This window comes from Delphinapterus leucas, chromosome X, assembly GCF_059928025.1.
Source record: "Delphinapterus leucas isolate spDelLeu-1000000601 "Yukka" chromosome X, BTC_Dleu_Yukka2, whole genome shotgun sequence".
NCBI lineage: Eukaryota > Metazoa > Chordata > Mammalia > Artiodactyla > Monodontidae > Delphinapterus > Delphinapterus leucas.
In genome coordinates, this window is record NC_143150.1 from 4620337 (window position 1) to 4642099 (window position 21763).

General features: G+C 42.2%; 1 protein-coding gene across 7 annotated transcripts in view; it reads right to left on the bottom strand.

Annotated features, from left to right (window-relative positions):
• Positions 1–21763, bottom strand: part of MTMR1 (myotubularin related protein 1) — a 70285-nt gene that overhangs the window by 33056 nt on the left and 15466 nt on the right. For 3 of the 7 annotated variants that reach the window (XM_089904027.1, XM_089904028.1, XM_022561132.3), the window contains exons 3-10: positions 19020–19043; positions 12990–13065; positions 10542–10636; positions 10042–10149; positions 4186–4287; positions 3784–3867; positions 2625–2774; positions 1625–1813 (exon numbers count right to left, since the gene is read on the bottom strand). In XM_089904027.1, coding sequence (XP_089760153.1) covers positions 1625–1813; positions 2625–2774; positions 3784–3867; positions 4186–4287; positions 10042–10149; positions 10542–10636; positions 12990–13065; positions 19020–19043 — 828 coding nt within the window. The remainder of the gene's footprint in view (positions 1–1624; positions 1814–2624; positions 2775–3783; positions 3868–4185; positions 4288–10041; positions 10150–10541; positions 10637–12989; positions 13066–19019; positions 19044–21763) is intronic. The other 4 variants (XM_022561133.2, XM_089904031.1, XM_089904029.1 and 1 more) reach the window with 2 other exon arrangements.

The following is a 21763-nucleotide window of genomic DNA, read 5'->3' on the forward strand; positions in this document are numbered from 1 at the left end:
CTTGGGTGGCAAACTGAACACACAGGGAGTGTTGAGAATCAGGGCACTGGAGGAGATGGCCCAGCGAGACTGGGCAAAGGAGAAAAGAGGACCCCAGACTGGGTTCCAGGCGTGCTGCCATCTGCCAGTTGGGAAGAGGGAGAGGAAGCAGTGAAGGAGGCTGAGCTGGCCAGGGTACAGAGAGGGAGTGGTCCAGGGCAGAGACGTCATGAGAGTCAAGAGAATGGGGCCGTCCACTCCGGGTCAGTAGCAGAGATGGCAAGCTTGACCCGAAAGCTTTCTCTGGGACAGGCACCCATGCAACCTTCACATCCACTCCAGGAAGGAGGTGTGCTGCCGCTCCCAGTTCAGATGAGGGGATCGTGGTCTAGAGAGATGCAGTAACTGCCCACGGTCAGGTGCAAACAACCACGCTGCCTCCACGCTCCCGCGGAGCACGCTGCACGCCCCCCGCCACCCCGCCTCACGGTGGGGGCCGCTGGGCAGTTTGTGCGCCTGGCCCATGGCAGGCACGTGCCTCAAGGGCCATGGGCGCACCTGACGGCTTGTTTTCTCTTTGAAGTAAGAGGGAAGGGATCCTCCCAAGAGTGAGACGGGGGGGCGCAAGACGTTGGCTCTTTGGAGATTGTGGTCAACGATGGAATCATCAGTGAGCAAAGAAGGGGCACAAGCTGCCAAGAGAAACAAAGACCCCCAAGCACTGCTTAGGGGGACACGGCGGGGGAACCCTCAGACGCCCCCCTTCTTGCCATTCTCATGAATGGCATGCTCTGGCGCACCGCTGAAGGGGTCTCGTGCTGTCTAGAGTGCCCTGCCCGTCTCATCCCGCTGATCACCCAGGGCCAGCTCAAATGCCACCTCCTCTGTGAAGCCTCGCCCAGCGGCACGAGCTCCCCCGGAACACTGAGCTGGCACCTCCTACATGTAGCCTCGTCTGTCCTGGTGTTTCCCCCAGCACCTTGTCCCTAGTACATGCTCATTGCATGTTGATTACCCGAGCGTCACCTTACAGGTAGGCATGAGATGGTAAGGGCTGTGGCCGCCATCCTCATACCTGAGACTCCTTGTGGAGGGGTCAGGACTCTGACTGCCAGAGGCCTGCCTGCAGGACCACACTCTCAGCAAGTCATTTGCGGGAAACAGAAATGACGCCGTTCAGAGCCCTTCCCGTTGGAAAGCGGGTACTGGAGGCTTGACCGCACAGCCTGGGCCTCTTCAGCTGGTGGGGATCAGATGGGAGCTGGGTGCGGATGGCAACTTTGTGTATCTGCCTTGTTTCACATAGCTGACTCCAATCTAACAGAACTTCAGGCAGATATGAATTAATCAAGCAATCACCATAGTTCACAGGTTAAAGGGACTTCCAAGGGCCTCATGATCCTTTCATTAAAATACTTACTAGATTCTCTAGGCGATCATTCTCTTTCTGGGTCTTTACTTAATTAGTTCAGCAGACAGGGTTGTGGAGGGGCAATGAGACGACAGGATTCCCAAGGGCTAGGGACCCAGGAGGCCCAGCTCTGGGCTACACCACAAGAGTCCACCTTCACTGGGCTATTTGAATGGCATGATGATTTACAAACAGTACGGAAGAAAAACTTCTGCAGCAGTATCAATAATGTACCTTGTTGGTGCTGGCGACCTTGTTTTGCCGGGCATCAAAGATGATGAGTTTGTGAGCCTGCGCATTAGCATCCATTATCGTTTGCAAGTACTTCTCATCTTCCTTGCAGCGTTTATCATTGGGACCCACAAGTGGCTGGCTGCAACGGGTAATCGTTGCCTGACTTTCTGGATGAATCCATGACAACACCTAGTGTTTGAAAGCCATAAATATTAGTACGGTCCTAAAATAATACGTGCTCTAATGACCAGGTAGTGAAAACAAGTTCTCTTCTCAAGCACAGCTGCTTCGGCATATTTTCCTCAAAGGGGAGGAGTCAGCCTGAGGACAGCGCGATAGTGGCCCTGGGACTCAATGTTTGGGTCAGGCTGAAAGAAGTCTGACTAAATGAGCTCTAAGAATCCCCGTCTACCTTTAAAATTCTATGATCCTAAGAAAACCAGAGACTAAGTCAAACTATGACTGACATCAAGCCCCATTTCTATTTGATTGACTAGTTTTATTTTGTTTCCTAATTTAAAAACACCTTTGGATCTCAACAGTGGCATACGTGGCCATATGAGGACAAAGTAAATATACAGTCTCTTAATGAAATCTAAAGCTAAGCCCCCAAACCTCCCATTTTCCTCCAGCAGCCAAGTGACTCAGGGTTATACCAGAGCACAAACTCGGGTCTCAAAATCGTTCGCTCCCTGCTTCACTGTGGTGATAGAATCCTGGGTGTACACATATATCCAAACTCATCAGATTGTATCCATTAAACACATGGAGGTTTTTTTTATATATCAACAAAGTTGTTTAAAAAACTTCACCCCCTGCTGGCTGCTGTCTACTTTTGCAATGGTGCCCCTTCCAGTATAGGTAGAGCCTTGCACTCAGTATCTAAGAAAGAACGCATTTTCTCAAGGATGATTCATTAATTTTTTTCTGTCTTGCTTTTTTCCATATTAGATCGAATACAGTATACATTTATATCTAAATGACAATGTTTATTACTTACCGGGATTCTGCCTTTTGCTCGAAACGCTGCCACTTTTGAAAGGTCGTCATCTTTTACACTAGTTGGCACGACAATGATGGCGGGGTAGGTGTCACAGAGCTCATAATTACTGTTTACTTTGGATATTTTCCAACTCTCATTTGGCAAGCCCTGCAGGGTGTCAGAGGAAAGTCAGGGGGTGGAGAGGAGCACACTTTTACACTTTCAAAAAGTACTAAGCATGAACCACATCCATTTCTTCTTTTCTTTTCTTTTTTTTCAAAAATTTATTTATTTATTAATTTTTTTGGCCATGGCATGTGGGATCTTAGTTCCCCGACCAGGGATCAAACCCGAGCCCTCTGCAGTGGAAGCGTGGAGTCTTAACCACTTGACTGCTAGGGAAGTCCCCATTTCTTATTTTCTACTAAAATCCATTTGTAATTCATTGTTCATTGCTACTTAAAAGTTTAAATATACATTTATTTAATATAAGCCATTTCCTACCTAATTCATTAAAAAAAAAACCTAATGAAGCATAATTTCCAAACATACTAAAACATGAAAATTGTATACTTGAATCCCAGTCATATGCATTTCTTGTCATGTTTTCTATAACAAATGAGCATAGTGCTGTTCTTAAAAATACCCATGGAAGTCATTTAGAGAAGCAGAAAGTTCTTAAAAATGTCTAAAATAAGGAATATAAAATCACCATACCAAATATAAGGTGCAGGCAAAGAGTAAATGTCATGAAAATAACGTCTTGTTGGAATATCTTCAAACTAGCAATGCACTAAAGAGCTTCTAGGTATAGGAACACCTCATCAGACTGATGTAGCCATGCCATATACTTAAAATCTAAATTAAACCATTGGTTTTGATCCTTACTCATTAATTTGCTACCAGAATATCTAATAAAAACCATCTGGCTGGTTTGGTTTGTCAACCCCCGTCCCTGTACTCCACTTGCACTCTGGAAAAAGGAAGAACAAACAGTGCCATAGCCAAAGGTTTGGTATGGGGAGAACGGACATCCAGAGCTGAAGAACCCACAAGCCAAGTGAGTTACACCCATGGACAACTTGTTTCAAAAGGTTTCTTCTCCACTACATTTCTACCCTTTTAGGAAAAACATGCTCAACCTATTATTTTCCGATTGATAAGCAACACACTTTACCTGTCTTTTATATTCAGATACTGGATCATAAATTTTCCATCCATTCACTGGAAATTTTTCTTTATAGTTGAATGCAAAGAGTGTCTGGATACAAAACCACAAAATACATATGTCAGCATTTCTTTGCTATGTCATACGCCCGCTATTAAAGCTTTTCATTCAGTTATGAGCTGAATGTACTAAGATTCCGACTTTAATCTGTAAATTTTGAAGCAACAAGTTGGCAGTTTTCTTCATCCTACACAGAACTGACAAATTTAAAATATTCTAATATTAGTTACCAACAGCGAGAAAACAGATAAAGGAAACCTCTGGAAGAAAGAACAGTTAAACATGAAATTTTTAGACCTCTGTGAAGGCATTTAGACCCACACATAAAAAGATTTATTTTGGTGTACGTACCTGCCCATTGGAAAGAGGAAATGCATGTTTGTTGAGGTTTTCAAATATCCCTAGTTTACTCTGTTCTTCCTGTTTATAAGCAAGTCGCAAGTTCCTCATATCCTGTTAAACAATTAGCAACACTCGTTTATTCAACATGTATTGAGTACCTATGAAGTAGACACCACGCTATGAAGAGATAAATAAAATATTTTTATTCATTTCTCATGAAACATAGTCGGCCCTCCCTATCTGCAGGCTGCACGTCCACAGATTCAACTAAGCATGGATCAAAAACGCTGGGGGAAAAGTTCCAGAAAGTTCCAAAACACAAAACTTGAATTAGCAGAGTGCCGACAACTACCTACATAGCATTGACATTGTATTAGGTATTATAAATAATCTAGAGATAATTTAAAGTACACAGGAGGATGTGCGTAGGCTCTATACAAATACTAACGCCATTTTATATAAGGAGACTTAAGCGCCCCAGATTTTGCTATTTGCTGGGGGGAGGGGGGGTGTCCTGTAACCAATCACCAGTGGATACCGAGGCAATTCGCAAAGCACCTCCAACAAGATAATAAAAGATTAAGTGAGAAAACTGGAACAAAGGGGACGTGTTGGGGAAAAACCTCACCAGACGGAACCAAGAATAAGCTTAGTACATAAAAGACATGCCATCAAGTCCTGTGCACTTACTTGCTAAAGGTGTGCCATAGAATCAATCAGTTGTGGGCTTTAAGTTGCTAAAAGAGTCGATTACGGAATTCACACCATCCATCAAACAGAAATGCGACAGAGATTTCTCCTCTGAACTCAAAGCAAGGACTCTGTGTCATGTATGGCCCTCAGTGACTTCCTTACAGAAATTATAATGCTGTTTCTCAAGATCGGTTTCTGAAAGCACCCTGCCATGCAAGCTGCCAGCCGAGAGATCAACTGGAAGTTGTCAGGAGCAATGCCAACGAGGTGGCTCTGACGGTGCAGTTTCTTCCTGGGACTGATCTGAGCACTACCCCCTGACCTTTCTAAACCTACGTCGTTAGCTAAACACAAAAATCTCATTCTTCTTTAACCTTACATCAAATTTGAAAATAAATATGACCACAAACAAATTAAACCAAGAGCAATTGGGGAAGTGAGGAAGTTACTGTTGTGATATTATTTCTAACAGCAAAAGAATGGAAATAGTAACTTAAATGTCCATAAATAAACAGGGTCTGGCTAGAGATTACTACAAGCAACTCTATGCCAATAAAATGGACAACCTGGAAGAAATGGACAAATTCTTAGAAATGCACAACCTTCTGAGACTGAACCAGGAAGAAACAAAATATTAACAGACTAATCAGAAGCATTGAAATTGAAACTGTGATTAAAAATCTTCCAACAAACACAAGCCCAGGACCAGGGGGTTTCCCAGGCGAATTCTATCAAACATTTAGAGAAGAGCTAACACCTATCCTTCTCAAACTCTTCCAAATATAGCAGAGGGAGGAACACTCCCAAACTCATTCTACAAGGCCACCATCACCCTGATACCAAAACCAGAAAAAGATGTCACAAAGAAAGAAAACTACAGGCCAATATCACTGATGAACATAGATGCAAAAATCCTCAACAAAATACTAGCAAACAGAATCGAACAGCACATTAAAAGGATCATACACCATGATCAAGTGGGGTTTATCCCAGGAATGCAAGGATTCTTCAATATACGCAAATCAATCAACGTGATACACCATATTAACAAACTGAAGGAGAAAAACCATATGATCATCTCAATAGGTGCAGAGAAAGCTTTCGACAAAATTCCACACATATTTATGATAAAAACCCTCCAGAAAGTAGACACAGAGGGAACTCACCTCAACATAATAAAGGCCATATACGACAAACCCACAGCCAACATCATCCTCAGTGGTGAAAAACTGAAAGCATTTCCACTAAGATCAGGAACAAAACAAGGTTGCCCACTATCACCACTGTTATTCAACATACTTTTGGAAGTTTTAGCCACAGCAATGAGAGAAGAAAAAGAAATAAATGGAACCCAAATCAGAAAAGAAGAAGTAAAGCTGTCACTGTTTGCAGATGACATGATACTATACACAGAGAATCCTAAAGATGCTACCAGAAAACTACTAGAGCTAATCAATGAATTTGGTAAAGTAGCAGGATACAAAATTAATGCACAGAAATCTCTAGCATTCCTATACACTAATGATGAAAAATCTGAAAGTGAAATTAAGAAAACACTCCCATTTACCATTGCAACAAAAAGAATAAAATATCTAGGAATAAACCTACCTAAGGAGACAAAAGCCCTGTATGCAGAAAACTATAATACACTGATGAAATTAATTAAAGATGATACAAAGAGATGGAGAGATATACCATGTTCTTGGATTGGAAGAATCAGCATTGTGAAAATGACTCTACTACCCAAAGCAATCCCTATCAAGCTACCACTGGCGCTTTTCACAGAACTAGAACAAAAAAATTTCACAATTTGTATGGAAACACAAAAGACCCCGAATAGCCAAAGCAATCTTGAGAAAGCAATCTGGAGGAATCAGGCTCCCTGACTTCAGACTATATTACAAAGTTACAATAATCAAGACAGCATGGCACTGGCACAAAAACAGAAATATAGATCAATGGAACAGGATAGAAAGCCCAGAGATAAACCCACACACATATGGTCACCTTATCTTTGATAAAGGAGGCAAGAATATACAGTGGAGAAAAGACAGCCTCTTCAATAAGTGATGCTGGGAAAACTGGACAGCTACATGTAAAAGAATGAAATTAGAACACTCCCTAACACCATACACAAAAATAAACTCAGAATGGATTGAAACCTAAATGTAAGGCCAGACACTATCAAACTCTTAGAGGAAGACATAGGCAGAACACTCTATGACATAAATCACAGCAAGATCCTTTTTGACCCACCTCCCAGAGAAATGGCAATAAAACCAAAAATAAACAAATGGGACCTAATGAAACTTCAAAGCTTTTGCACAGCAAAGGAAACCATAAACAAGACCAAAAGACAACCCTCAGAATGGGAGAAAATATTTGCAACTGACGCAACTGACAAAGGATTAATCTCCAAAATTTACAAGCAGCTCATGCAGCTCAATAACAAAAAAACAAACAACCCAATCCAAAAATGGGCAGAAGACCTAAATAGACATTTCTCAAAAAAAGACATACAGACTGCCAACAAACACGTGAAAGAATGCTCAACATCATTAATCATTAGAGAAATGCAAATCAAAACTACAATGAGATATCATCTCACACCAGTCAGAATGGCCATCATCGAAACCTCTACAAACAATAAATGCTGGAGAGGGTGTGGAGAACAGGGAGCACTCTTGCACTGTTGGTGGGAATGTAAATTGATACAGCCACTATGGAGAACAGTATGGAGGTTCCTTAAAAAACTAAAAATAGAAGTACCATACGACCCAGCAATCCCACTACTGGGCACATACCCTGAGAAAACCATCATTCAAAAAGAGTCATGTACCACAATGTTCACTGCAGCACTATTTACAATAGCCAGGACATGGAAGCAACCGAAGTGTCCATCAACAGATGAATGGATAAAGAAGATGTGGCACGTATATACAATGAAATATTACTCAGCCATAAAGAGAAACGAAATTGAGTTGTTTGTAGTGAGGTGGATGGACCTAGAGTCTGCCATACAGAGTAAAGTAAGTCAGAAAGAGAAAAACAAATACCGTATGCTAACACATATATATGGAACCTGAAAAAAAAATGGTCATGAAGAACCTAGGGGCAAGACGGGAATAAAGATACAGACCTACTAGAGAATAGACTTGAGGACACGGGGAGGGGGAAGGGTAAGCTGGGACAAAGTGAGAGAGTGGCATGGAGATATATACACTACCAAATGTAAAACAGATAGCTAGTGGGAAGCAGCCGCATAGCACAGGGAGACCAGCTCGGTGCTTTGTGACCACCTAGAGGGGTGGGATAGGGAGGGTGGGAGGGAGGGAGACGCAAGAGGGAAGAGATATAGGGATATATGTATATGTATAACTGATTCACTTTGTTATAAAGCAGAAACTAACACAGCATTGTAAAGCAATTATACTCCAATAAAGATGTTAAAATAAATAAGTAAAAAAATAAACAGGGTCTGGCTAAATGTACTACAGTACCACTAATGGAATACTACAGAGCTGTTAGAAACAAGAAGCAGCTCGTTATATGCTGCTCTTAAGGAGACACAAGGTACATGGTTAAGGGTGGGGGGAAAGGGGCAGGACAGCGTATATAATATACAACCATTCACATTTTCAAACACATACTTGTGTGCATAGGCCATCTGTGGAAACTGGTTAACAGTGGGTGGCTGCAGGGAGCAGATCAGGGTGGCTGGGTGTTGGGTGGAGGGAAACTTACTTTTTACTACACTCAGTTTTTGTACTTTTTGAATTGCATGTCACCTGTTTAAGCACGGCGCTGGTAATTCTAGGCTGGAAAACATTTTAAAGAAGCTATTAGCAAAAACTCACCCCAGCCACAAGAAATACCATAGGAAAACAGCCACAGGACATCTGCCTAAGTAACATTAGGTTCCTGCTGTGCCCTCCCTCCAAGCTTCTGTGGCTACACACGTGCCAGCTCACTGACTGAGCCGACTTGCTATTTAGGACTGCTCAGAGGGAAAGGCATTACAAGCAAAGGAAACAGCACGTGTGAAGCCCCAGGAGTTTGTGTGGGGTGGGGACTGGGGGTACAGGCAAGTGTGCACAACTCTAGGAACCTGGACGGCGAGAACAAGGGGAGGGGTGGCTGGAGAGGGAGCTGCCGAGGAAAGGAAGTCCGGCTCACACCGCGGGGTCTCCGTAAGCTTTTCCTCCAGCCCAAGGGTAATGGGCAGCTAGTGAAGAGTTCTGAGTAGGGAAATGACCTGTTCCAGAATTACAGAATTGATCAAACCCCCCCTCCGGTCTCAGTTCTGCAACGGCTTCGCACTGCTCTGCGTGCGGCACCCTGGACTGAGAATCAGGACAGCAGTGATTGGTCCTAGGCGAGGACTGCCGTGTGGTGCCCAAGGTGAGCCTAGTAAAAGCCAGCAGATTCCCGACCTGGCACAGTAAAGGGTTATTTGAAAAAGTGGATTCAACTGCAGTCTAGGGCCAAGCAGAGGAAGGTCTCCTCAGAGATTTGATCAGAGCAAACAGACTGCCAGGAATCTAATCCAAACCCCAAGCTGGGAAGGGACCTTGATGACGCTGTAGGCAGGATCTCTTGCCTGGTATTTCAGGTGGGTTTGTTAATAAACTGTATTCCATGAGGCAAAGTCATTGGGAATAAAACATCAGTTAAGGCGGTTCTTAAACGACTAGTCCTCGTCAAAGCTGTCACACAAATTTTACTTAACCCTTGGAGGAAGGGGCGAAACCCAAAAATAAGCAGGGCTCAGGTGCAAATTCCAACATAGCCAAGAAACTTAACTGTGTTTTTAATCACAGAATTTATGAATATTGTTGTCCCTTTAGGAAGTCTCTGACTGAAGGCTAGTCTTATCAGGACAAACTGGAAAAAATATTGATCTCTGCTTTCCACTTGATTTCTCTGAAATGTAACAAATATCGTCACCGCCTAGGTTACAGGTCCATGTTAATTAGAACACTTCAATGGAAAAGAAGCGGTTTACTTCAACGGCTTATATGATGGTCTGAATTGGCTGATGAAAGGTTGAAGAGGTCTGGGTCCTGAAAACATCTCAGTCACTAATGTCCAAATTACTCTTACTGTCCAAAGGCTGTGAAGAAGTTCCAAGCTACCCGCCCCCTCTAAGTTTCTCTCATGTCTGGACCGTACCTTGCACATGATCTCTATGCCACAAGAGTTGTCTCCATGGCTCTGCACTCCTATCTTCTCAACTCTGCTGATCACTCCCAGGGGGACATCGAGGACGAAATGCGGGTCCTGGGTTCACAAATTAACATGAATGCCAATCAGTGTCGGCTAACAGAGCTTTCCCATTTTAAGTCTTCGCTGGCTTAAAACACCTTTGCTTACTTCGCATTTCCTCTTGGTCCTGGCTAAGACACCAAAGTCTGATTTATAACCTGCTTTGTGAAGTAGACATTGAGACTACAATTAAACAACCCCCTCACCCCCAGCGCAGGTGAAAGTGCTACTTTAACGGTCCTTTTTTTTTTAAGATACAAAATCTGCTTGCAAATGCGCACATCTTAAAACTGACCCTCTGCTTCTTTCAGGGTGATGGGATTTCAGGATACTATTTACTGTATTCTTTATTGTTTACTTTCTTCTGCAGTTATTTTAAAAAATAAAACACACTTTTAAATACTCACTCTCTCTACATTCTTGAAGTACATCTTAAAGTCCGTCACTGTCAGGGTGCCACTCACTGCTCCCACAAATGGGCAGATATACATGACATCTTTCACTGAAAGAAAGAACCCAAAATATCATCTACTGCCACTGACTTGTGTCAATAAATCTTAACATGAGTTTCCAAATATATAAATTTGTGATTCCAGTTTTCTAGAAATTTAAATTCTTTCATTACTTTAAATAAAGGCATAGATGGATAGTCTTCTAATAAAATTCCACTTTTTAAAACAAAATTTTGATTTGCTACTTGAGGTTTTAAGTAAAAGGCCTCATAATAAGTTACATTTTGTCATTTTTTTCCAAGTGGTTCACATTTTCCCTGAGTGATAAATTAATCACATTCAAAAACACATTAATTAAACTCTGAAGAACCTGGGCTACCATTTCATAAATCACTGCTAATGAAAACTAACTAAAGCTAAACACTGTCCCCTGATGCACCTCCAAAGAAACTGCTTTACAGATGACAAAAACCAAAACCCCATCAATGAAGCGGGAAAAGACTGCTTCAAATTCTTCATCAGCTTCCATATCAATTTTATTTTCTTAATGTTAATATCAGTATCTTTCACATCAAAATCAACAACATATATGACTCCTATGAATGTTAAGAGGCTCACGCCTATCACAAAGATACCACATCTTCCCAATCTTCCCAAAGTGCTGTTCCATTCAAATGGCGGGAATGGACACAGCTACAGATGAGTCCGAGGGGACGAATAATGGTACTAAAGATGTCGTTCAGCCAAACTCTCAAAACACTTGCATAAACTTTTCTGTAACTCATTATATACCGAGCGGCTCCTATTGTTGGGGTTCTGGGTATAACTGGACAAGGTTCCTGCCCACCAGGTGACCCGTGAGAGATACTACACAGAAAATTACCATATAGCCTGATAAATGCTATCAGAACCATGTGGACTCAATGTGATAAGAGCTCAGAAAAGGAATGACTTAACTCAGCAGGGAAGCGGGGGAGGGGAAGGGAGGAGAGATCAGTGAGTTGCCAGAGGTTAGTGTGGCTGGGTCAAAGGGTGCACGAGGACGATGGGACATGAGGCCAGAGAAGATGTGTTCATGAGTGTTCATAGCAGTTTTATCTGTAATAGCCGAACAGCAGAAACAACCCAATAGCCCATCGACAGACGAATGGATAAGCACACTGTGGAGTGCTACGCAGCAATGAAGAGGCATGACTGCTGACCCATGGCACTCACAGTATGGAGGACTATCACAATAATTATGCAGGATGGGATAAGCAGACAGAAGAACATACTCAATGATTCCATTTCTATAAAACTCTAGAAAATATCAACTAGCCTATAGTGCCTGGGGAAGGGGGAGAAGGCATGGGAGAGAGGGATATAAAGGGGCCTAAGGAAACTTCTGGGGGCTGATGGATATGTTCATTATCTTGACTGTGATGATCATTTCCCAGGTGTATAAATGTGTCAGAACTGTTCACGTTCACTTTAAATCTGTGCAGTCTGTTGTCCGGAGAAGAAGAGGCATGACATAATTAGCTCTGCATTGTAGTCAGACTGTTCCAGGGCAGCACGGAGGCAGGGCTAGAAACGCTCCCAGAGGAGGAAAGCCCAGAGAGGCCAGAGGAGCACCAGGAGTGAATGAAGTTCCAGAAGCCAAAGAGAAAAACAGTTTCGAAATTCAGGTCGGGCTGAACAGAGTCCTGAGCCACAGACTAGGCTATCCAGCAGGAGTAGTTGTTTGGAGGCCCTGATAGGAGAGCCCAGCTACCCCAACACAAGATGACCGTGCTCCGAGACCCGGCACACGCCTTTGGGAGAGAGCCATGAGGGAAGAAGGCGACACTCGGCCTCACAAACCAGGCCGTCCGACCTAACCTCGGCGATCGTGAGGTGAAGAGGCCACAGCCGGCTGCCCGCCCCTCCAGCCCCGGGCAGTCCGCCTCAGGCCGTCGCCCTTACAATCCAGGGTGGCGACACATGCCCTTTTCCTGCACTAAAATTGTACTTTCTGGACTCTTATAAGCCCCCAAAATGTCTTTGCCAAATTCTCAAAACTGTCATTAGAAGTATGATATGGATCGTCTGTCAATACGTTTTCCTTAGAGTGAATCCTTCCAACAAAGCAGCGAACCGACGTTACCGTGAGAGTCTCATCAGCCTTCAGTCCATGGGGAAAAGCTGGACCCCTCTTCTGTTGGTACTGCCACCTAAGGCTCGTTCGGAGCTTAAACGGATCCTCTACAGTCCCTTATCTCTTAAGGTCATGATGACATTGATAAGAATGACTCGGTCTAGTCCATCTGTCCCCTAATTAAACTGGTCTGGCTGATCTCCAGCACATATATCACCTGTGCTGGCGAGTAAAGTGCCATTTCGTTTTATGGGTCTCTACAAGCAAAGTGTACTTGTTAGACTTACCAATGGCCTTGATTGATTCTCCTGGGAAAAGGGGTGCCTCTTCCATCTGTGCCAGCTTATTTCCATCCCTTAGAGCCTGGCAAGAAACCAAACAGGAGTAAATCTCACTTTCCAACTGGGAAGAATGGTACTGCTCTGCGCTCTTGCTACGAGGCTACAGAAGCGTGCAAAATGTATGCCCCCTCCCCGTACAAGACAGTTTCAAAGCTCAGTACCACAGGACACCATGCTGCAGAGTCTAGCAAATTGTTACACGTATTTCAAGCTCACAGTTAGAAAGCATTAATACAGAGATGGCTTGACGTGACACATAGACACTGTGATCATGACACAGACAGCTATTACAAGGTGCCTCCAGAATTGGGAAATAAGGTCAAAAAAGGTTACCTTCTGAGCGCGAAACTAGTACAAAGAAAATCAACATTAGATGCAGGTGCTTAGTTAGCTGTGAGACTGCGTGCGAAGCCCCAAAGTCTAATTAACAAGAAACCAGGGAGGGGTCTCTTACTAAGGAAAGCCCTAGGCTTCTGTACTGCAGCCCAGCTACCTGCGTCCGCACAAAGCGTACAGGTGGGACGGGCGAGTGGGCCTGTCAGTGTGTATCCCATTCAGGCCACAAGAATGCGCCCTCATCTGGCAGACAAGAGTATTTCACCCACTCCTGTGGAGCAGGGTGTGTTCATCAGGCTTCTCGCAAGTCGGTTCACTCTGTGCTGGTTCCACACTCACCAAGCAAATTGCTGATGAGGTATCAGGGTTCCTGCTACAATGCCACTAGGAAAAGGGTGTCTTGGATGGCTGGAAAGATACATGCCCACATTTCTAAATGTTCAGATCTGCACTGTGGCCCAGTAGCTAGTCTCTTGCAAGCTTGGTTGGATAGTACCAGATAACTCAGGGGAGCTGAGAAAATGGTGTTCTTGAACTACAATGCTGGGGACCAGAGCCTGAACTCGGTGCCTATTCCAAGGTACTGCCACCCTGTGAGATGCCGCCAAGGAAACTGGCCACTTTCTCCTGGGCATCTCTGACATAACGTGTCACGAATAAGAATAAGGTGTTCGAAACCCCAGCAATTCCCAAGCTGTGTTTCATAGAGCATTAAATTCCCAAGGGATGTGAACAGGACTTTCTGGGAAAAGTTTGGGAAATGCTGGGTTAAAGGAAACAAGTTTAGCTAGGTTTTTTTTGTTGTTCTTTTGGTTTTTGTTTTTTTGAGGCAAGGCTTTAGCATGTTAATGCATGCCAAATCGGCCAGAGGGCGCTGGAGTGTGCTGCATTTCCCTACCTAGTCCATCAGGGGCTTTCTCCAAAAAATACCTGTCTACATCAGGAGGTCACTAGTGTTCAGCGGAAAACAGATTAGACAATACTAAGTTTTCAGCATAATTCTGTGAAGCAAAATATTAAAAATTGATATCTTTTATAATTCTAATCAAAATTATTGAAAATTCAAAATAATTATTTTTCACAGTTATAAGAATATTTCAATATATTTTATAAAGGGACTTAAAGGTCCATTAAAAAAACTATATATAGTAGGTTCATCCAATTTTATAAAATAAAGAAAGGAAAATGTCAAAATATAAAGAGCAAACTCAATGCTAAATGTTGGTCAAGGTATGTCCGTTCGGGGAGGGCACAAAATGACACAGTGCACCCTCCTCCTCAAGATACACGGTGAAAATCATACAGATTAGTGTTCATGGTTCCCCTCAGCAATTTTATGCAGTTTAACTTTTTAGCCCAGGTTGGTTTTTATTTTTCAATTTTTTTAACATCTTTATTAGAGTATAATTGCTTTACAGTGGTGTGTTAGTTTTCAGATTGGTTTTTAAGACACTTCTCAATCAACATTTTTAGGGACATAGAGAACTGTTAAAGGGGACTCAGAGAAGTGTTTGTGGATGCATTTATACTCACACCTGATTTGGAGATACATCTTTGACACAATAAAGCATAAACCAATATTTATACTTTTAAATGTCCAGTTTTAGAAACACTAAAAAAATCACCAATCTTAATAGAAGCCTTTTTTTTTGAAAGTCTGCTTTCTTTAATTTATTGCCTAAACTAGTGGCTATTTTTATAATATAGTCACAAAGTCAGAAAGCTATTTTAATCAATATTCAAGTTTTAAATAACTTCAAATGCTACACTGGTAAAGCTTATTTTAATGGGTAAATATTATCATGTAGACTTAAATTCCTTAACTGATATTTTAAAATAAATGGGAATAGGTTATTCTGAAATATATTTACTAAAGCAAGCTGTTCTAATCAATTGAATCTGGAAGAGGTGAGGGGAAGTCTGATTCACTTTAAGCTTTATAGCAAGTCATGTCAAACACTTTAAAGTCCTCAACCCAGGACTAACTAATAAAATGTCGTTGATGCGAGGTGCAGTGATTGGGGCCATTTTGAGATGGTACAAGGCTCTCAAGATAGAGGCTGGAGATCAAAGGTTTCTCTTCTCTTCCGATAATCATGTTAAATCTGGCTTGAAATACTTGTGCATTTATATGAAGCATGAACGTGTTGGTGAGACAGAGTGAGACAAACCTCTCACTAATAATTAAATCTAGGACATGCTTTTTTAGGTGATGAAAAAGCAACTATCAGAATAAAACAAATCAATTGATCCTACTGCTTCAGATATCCCCATAAAAGGTTCGCTGTGTACAGGAAAGGCATTCAGCTTTAGCATAGGAATTTGAGAGAATGGCTATTAAAGGCTCACTGTTTTGCGAGTACAGTAGATTCCCTCTATAAAGCTGGTGTTAGGAGATAGCACTCACACTTGTGCTATATTAAGCTTTAACTGCAACTTCCAAGTTGCACAGGACATGATTTGACCCTTGATTTATCCAACCCATGTACAGCATAATCAAAGAAGGAATGTCCTTATGGATAAAATGTGTCTTGTGAACACACCCAGCCCTCTTGGTGCTTTTGCTCAAGGTGCTGCCCAGTTGAGGAATTCTCTCTGATGATCTCATCCCAACCCTGTGCCGGCGACCCGGAAGAAAGGTCCAGCTGAAGGCCCATCAACTTCCTGGCCTCTCCACTACTCTCTCCTCCTCCTGAACCTAAGGCTGCTGGGTGGACAGTTTCTGTAACAGCCGCCTGCCGAAAGCAGTGCTTTTCAAACTGGCTCTTCAGGGTGCTCCCAGGGTCACCAAAGGAGGGTGGGCTGGGCAAAGGCACAACTGAGCACAGGGAATTTGCCATGCTTCCCTAGAGCAGCTCTTCTAGAGGTTTCATACATAAGCTTTGGGGAAAATTCTGCTGCTTTAAAAAACTCCTGAGAGTCCAGAGGTACTGAGCAAAGAGTAAGCACTCAAGAAACCTCGATGAACGATTTTTTTCTCTTCTATAAAATACATGGACTCATTCCACAAACACCTACAGCGTGCCAGGCGCTGTGCTGGGTACAGACCTTGCAAATTTGGATAAAGCAAAGTTTGCACCCTCGAGGAGCACCCTTAGCGTATGCATCTGCCCCTCTAAGTCTTTGTGAAGGCACTTCAGAATCCTGTCATGACTAAGGCTCATTAACCTCATCAGTACATCTACCTGGGAAAACCAAGAAGCAGAGATGAACAAATTTCTGGTTGACAAAATGTTGGATAAACCAATTTTTGCAAATAATGTCATAATGGAATCTACCAAACTTGGACAGGAGAGTACTACTGTAGTGGAAAAAGCATTTGCTGATTGTCTAGAAATCTAGTATGAAATGGCTTCTAAATACACGATCTGTAACTACAAACAGATGAACACGTAGAACTTGCCACCTGATCAGCTTCAGCTTCAGAAGGGTAGCCCTTGTGTTCTTCCTGAATCTCCTGCACAGCACCAGGTGCATGGACAAGAAAAGGCAAAGAGGGGAAAGAGAAACACGTGCAAACAGACAGGTGAAAGGACGGAAGTTCTTTTTTAAAGAGACAGTAAGCATGTAAAAGTCGACACACCTTTCATGGCTTTGCATATCCCAACATTTTCCCCCTTGGAGTTAAGGAAAGAACGTGTAGGCCATCTATAGTATCCTCAGCCTAAAATGGAGTATCTATTCTGTGTTTGTGTTGGGGTAGAAAAATGAAAAGCAAACAAACATCATGGGTTTCAAAGAATGTACTGTCTTTTTAAAATCAAGCAATACTGCAGCGTACAGCCAAGAAACAAAATAACAGACGCATAACATGCTCATAGAAAATAAAACATACCACAGAGGGCAAGGAGCAAAATCAAGCCAAAAATACAAAGGCAGTTCATAGACATGTGTTTTCAAAAGGAACTATTATGCTGCCCAGGGGTCAACACCACTGGAAGTAACAACATTTCCACACACATGTGCATGCGCGTATCACATGCTGGGGTCATACATATGCAGATACATACATACACTCTGTTACTTATTGCTAATTAAATACTGTGATTTATGACTCAAAACCATATTAAATCTTTCTAATTACAGTATCAACGTGCTTCGAAGAAAAGCGTCACATATCTTTATCTAAATTTCTTCCAATCCCTTTACATGTGTGCTCTTCTTAATTTAATTTCTTTATGGAATCAGCTTATTTAACTCTAAAAACTTGGACTTTTAGTTTAGCAGGTGGTATAATGAGCATGAATATTGAAGATGACAAGATTATAACACCTTTTAAAAGTTGTATCAAGTCTCTGAGGCTGAAAATATTAAAATTTAGCATCAATATATTTTTCCTTCAAGAAACTTTGGTTCTAATGACTACATTTCTTTAAGAGGCAATCAGTGAAGAAGTAGCAAAGCTTTAAAAGAATTTACTCTTTCCCACCTTTCATTTTTGTCAATAAAATAAAATAGCTACTTAAAATATTTTTATACTTTATCATCAGATTGAATTTAGTACACAGTTGGTACTGCTACCCTTCAGAGCAGGACAATTTTTTAAATGCAGCCAGGTTTTTAAAATTTACATTCTTCTTTTAAAGACAAAGAAAACGGAATCATTCTTTGATAAAAATTTTAAAACAGAAGAATGAATGACTAGACAACAACAAAAAACCCCCACAGCATTTCAAAGTCCATGCAAGTGTAAAGCCAAACACTAATATTTAACAATGTGAATCAGTGAAAGAAAATGATTCCCATGAGCAAAAGAAAACATGATAAAAACAAAATTAAACAAAGAAAAACCAACTAGAATAACAATAATTTGATTTAACCTGCTTATTTTTGTACTACTTCATTGGCTTCAATAAGATTAAAACTTTAAAACTGAAGTCATGAAATGATTCTGTCAAAATCCACATTGTTTTCATTTAATGGAAATAGGTTAATTTTCAACGTCCGATACTCAGGTTTAAAGGCATGCACATTACCAATCTTTGTCTTGCTTTATGAATATTCTGAAATAAAGGGAAGGAAAATCATGAGGAAACTATAAACTATAATCTACTAGCTGTAACAGCTACCTCCATATTTTAAGAAATACTAAATGGGGCTGATTTTGCTAAATTTATCTTCAAGATTAGCACTCCTGCTTTTGGGATTCAGCATGCAAACAGGAAATCTTACTTGATCTTGTAATCAAGACTTGAAATCTTACTCAGATCTCCTACTCAGGAAGGAGGACAACTGACCACTTTGTTGTTGTTCTTGTTGTTGTTATTAAATACTTCAGCATGAACTACACGACAAACGAGGTTAAATTAAGAGGACTCTATAGGCCTAGCCTTATAAACCCGGTGCCATGAATACCCCTTTGGTCAGAATTCATGTAACACAAAAGAAGTCAGTATTGCACAGTGGTAACAATTTTAGCATCCTGCCCTCACACACATCGGCTTTTTCCGCACGTAGAAACACTGTAACAAATAAAGCATTTCTAGTGAACACTGAAAGCTATGACACAGCAGAGCAAACTGATCTGAGTGACTCATAAAATCAGTGAGAAGGCAAAGAACGCTAAATAGACTAAGTGTTCGATAAAGCACAGAAACACACAAGGAGGAGGCCCATGTGCTGAAAGCCAAATATCCTTACCCTTATATCAGGCCTCCTGAAAACCTGTCAGTTAAAACACAGAACATCATCATCACGGACACGTCACTATTGACCTGTGAAAGATGCCATTAAGTTCGCCAGCCCATGCCCTAAGAAACATCATAATACTCCAAATAAAGCCGAGCAGATCGATCCTAACACATTTGCCCTCTAAGTTCCATTTGATATCCAATCAATCCTAACACGTTTGTCCTATGGTTTGCAGGCAAGTCTATGAATTGGAGAAACTTATTGCCCTTAGGCTAAGACAAATGACATTATTTTAAACACAAACCCCTTCTGTCAAGGGCTATTACAAAACAGTGTGAACAGGCCGTGTGTGAAAAATTCATTTGTGTGTCTGTTTGGAATACTGAACGCATTTTCCGCATAGAAACAATGATATAAAAAGGCGGTTCTGCTCCCAAACCAGCCCACAGAAACAAAACAAAACCGAACCAAGAAACCACAAAAGCGCCCACAGCTGGCGCAGAGCACAGCTCAGCCACAGCGTTAATGGGATCATAAAGCCTAGTTAAGCACAAATCTTAATCTGGTTTCTATAGGAATTCTATTTCCAATTCGCACTTGGGACTCCAGAATTAAACTTCCCGATGCGGCCGCCCCACAGGGAGAAGGTGCCCGTTCCTTGCGCCAGCCCAGGAAAGGGTAGCTGGCAGGGAGGGGAGGGCCGGGGAGGGCAGTCTCCGGGCAAGGAAAGCCAAGCTTTACTAAATCCGGACACTGATTTTAGAGAGGTTATTCCTGTGACTCCTACTTGAATGTGCAGCATGAGCGTTTGGGGAAACAGCCCAGAGAAGGGATGGAACTTTTGAAAAGCGAATAGTGCTAACAGTCTGAGGAAGACATGAATCATCTATTCCCCACTCTCGAGTCTGAAATCTGATCATTGTTACATACGATAAACACTGGAGGTTCTATGGAAAACAGATCACTTTTTTAAAAAAAAAAAACACTGTAGGTTCTTATTAGCTTTACAGGTTTTACTCAGGAAAGATAAGAAGATCACATGAATACGAGAATATAGAGTTCATCACTGTTACCATTAAAAGAAAATACTCTTTGAAGTAAAAAAGGTATCTGAATTAAGGGATGCTGTAGCTCAAAGGGAATTAAAGCCCAGAAGTTCCTTAATATAGACTACTTAGACTAAGAAGCTTCAACCTAGCTTTCTTTTTTGTTTGAGGGGGTGGTGGTGATGAATATGTTCATCATCTTAATTGTGGTGCTTGTTTCACAAGTGGGCACCTATCAAAACTTATCAATCTGTATACTTTAAATACGTGAAGTTTATCATTTGTTAATTACAACAGGAAAGTTAGTACAAAATAAATAAAATGCATGCTTATGTTCATAAAAAACTCAAAATGGGACCTACGTGATAATAAAAAGTCAAAATAGTCTCCCCTCCCAAGGTTCATCTGTCAGTGATAACCACGTTTAGCGAGATTTCTTTTCTAATTCTGAGGGTTGCCTCCATAACCAGGAGCACGCTTACACCACTACTTCTTGATTTGTCAGCTTTAAACAGTACCTAGTGACCTAGCTTGATGAGAAAATATGCTTTCTTTGGCTTCCCTGGTGGCGCAGTGGTTGAGAGCCCGCCTGCCGATGCAGGGGACGCGGGTTCGTGCCCCGGTCCGGGAAGATCCCACGTGCCGCGGAGCGGCTGGGCCCGTGAGCCGTGGCCGCTGAGCCTGCGCGTCCGGAGCCTGTGCTCCGCGCAACGGGAGAGGCCACAGCAGTGAGAGGCCCGCGTACCGCAAAAAAAAAGAAAATATGCTTTCTCAAACTACTCCCTCCCTCTTCCCAATCTCTGCTGATTGAAATTGTAATTTTTAGTTTTTTATCGTTGTCCTTCTGCAGCAGCTGCATCATTTTCAAAAAAGCTCATGAAATAATTTTTTGGTGGCACTCTTCTAAGAACCTGGTCTATACTAACTCATTTCATTCTCAGAACAACCTTGTGAGATAAAAATTATTATTGGCCCCATTTTTTGATGAGAAAACCAAGGCACAGTTAAGTAATCTGGCCAAGTTCAAGGTTTCAGAGCAAGTACTTACACCCAGAGAGTCTACTACACCGCCTCAGCCTAGCACCGCTGTAATTAGCCCACAGTAACCAAAGCCTTCAAACGTTCATCTGCTTTCTCTTAGCTCCCTCAAGGGTGGATGAAGAAAGCAATACCACGACCTCTTCCCTCGCTTCTCCTTGCTCCCTCCAAACCTCTGCTCCAACAGGTTATTATTTTCACTTTTGTTCTGTAACTGCAATTAATTTTGTAAAGTTTTGTCTATAAAGTGATAGTAACAATTGAAAACTAGAAAGCAGCATTCACAAGCAGCATAACTGGGCCTTAAATGTAGGAGATATGCCGCTGTCAACACGCCTTTTGCTACTGGAAGGAGAAACTAAATCAAAAGGAAAGGGGCAGGATGACGGTCCCCTTTGCCACCCACACAATTCTTCACCTGCTGTATGTAAGTCCCCGCTACTCTTGGTCGGAGGCCGGAAAGGTCAATGGAGGCCACCTGAGTTGATACCCATGTGTTTCTGCTTTATAGTTTTCATCTCTCCTGAAATAAGCCATTTCGGGTGCACAGAGAGGTTCATTTCCTTTTTCTTGAATCTGAATCTGATCGAAGCCAGAGAGCGGTGGTTTGAAGTCAGGTGGCCTGGGGCCAGCTCTCACTGGCAGACTCGGGGCCTCCGTGTGCCTGCA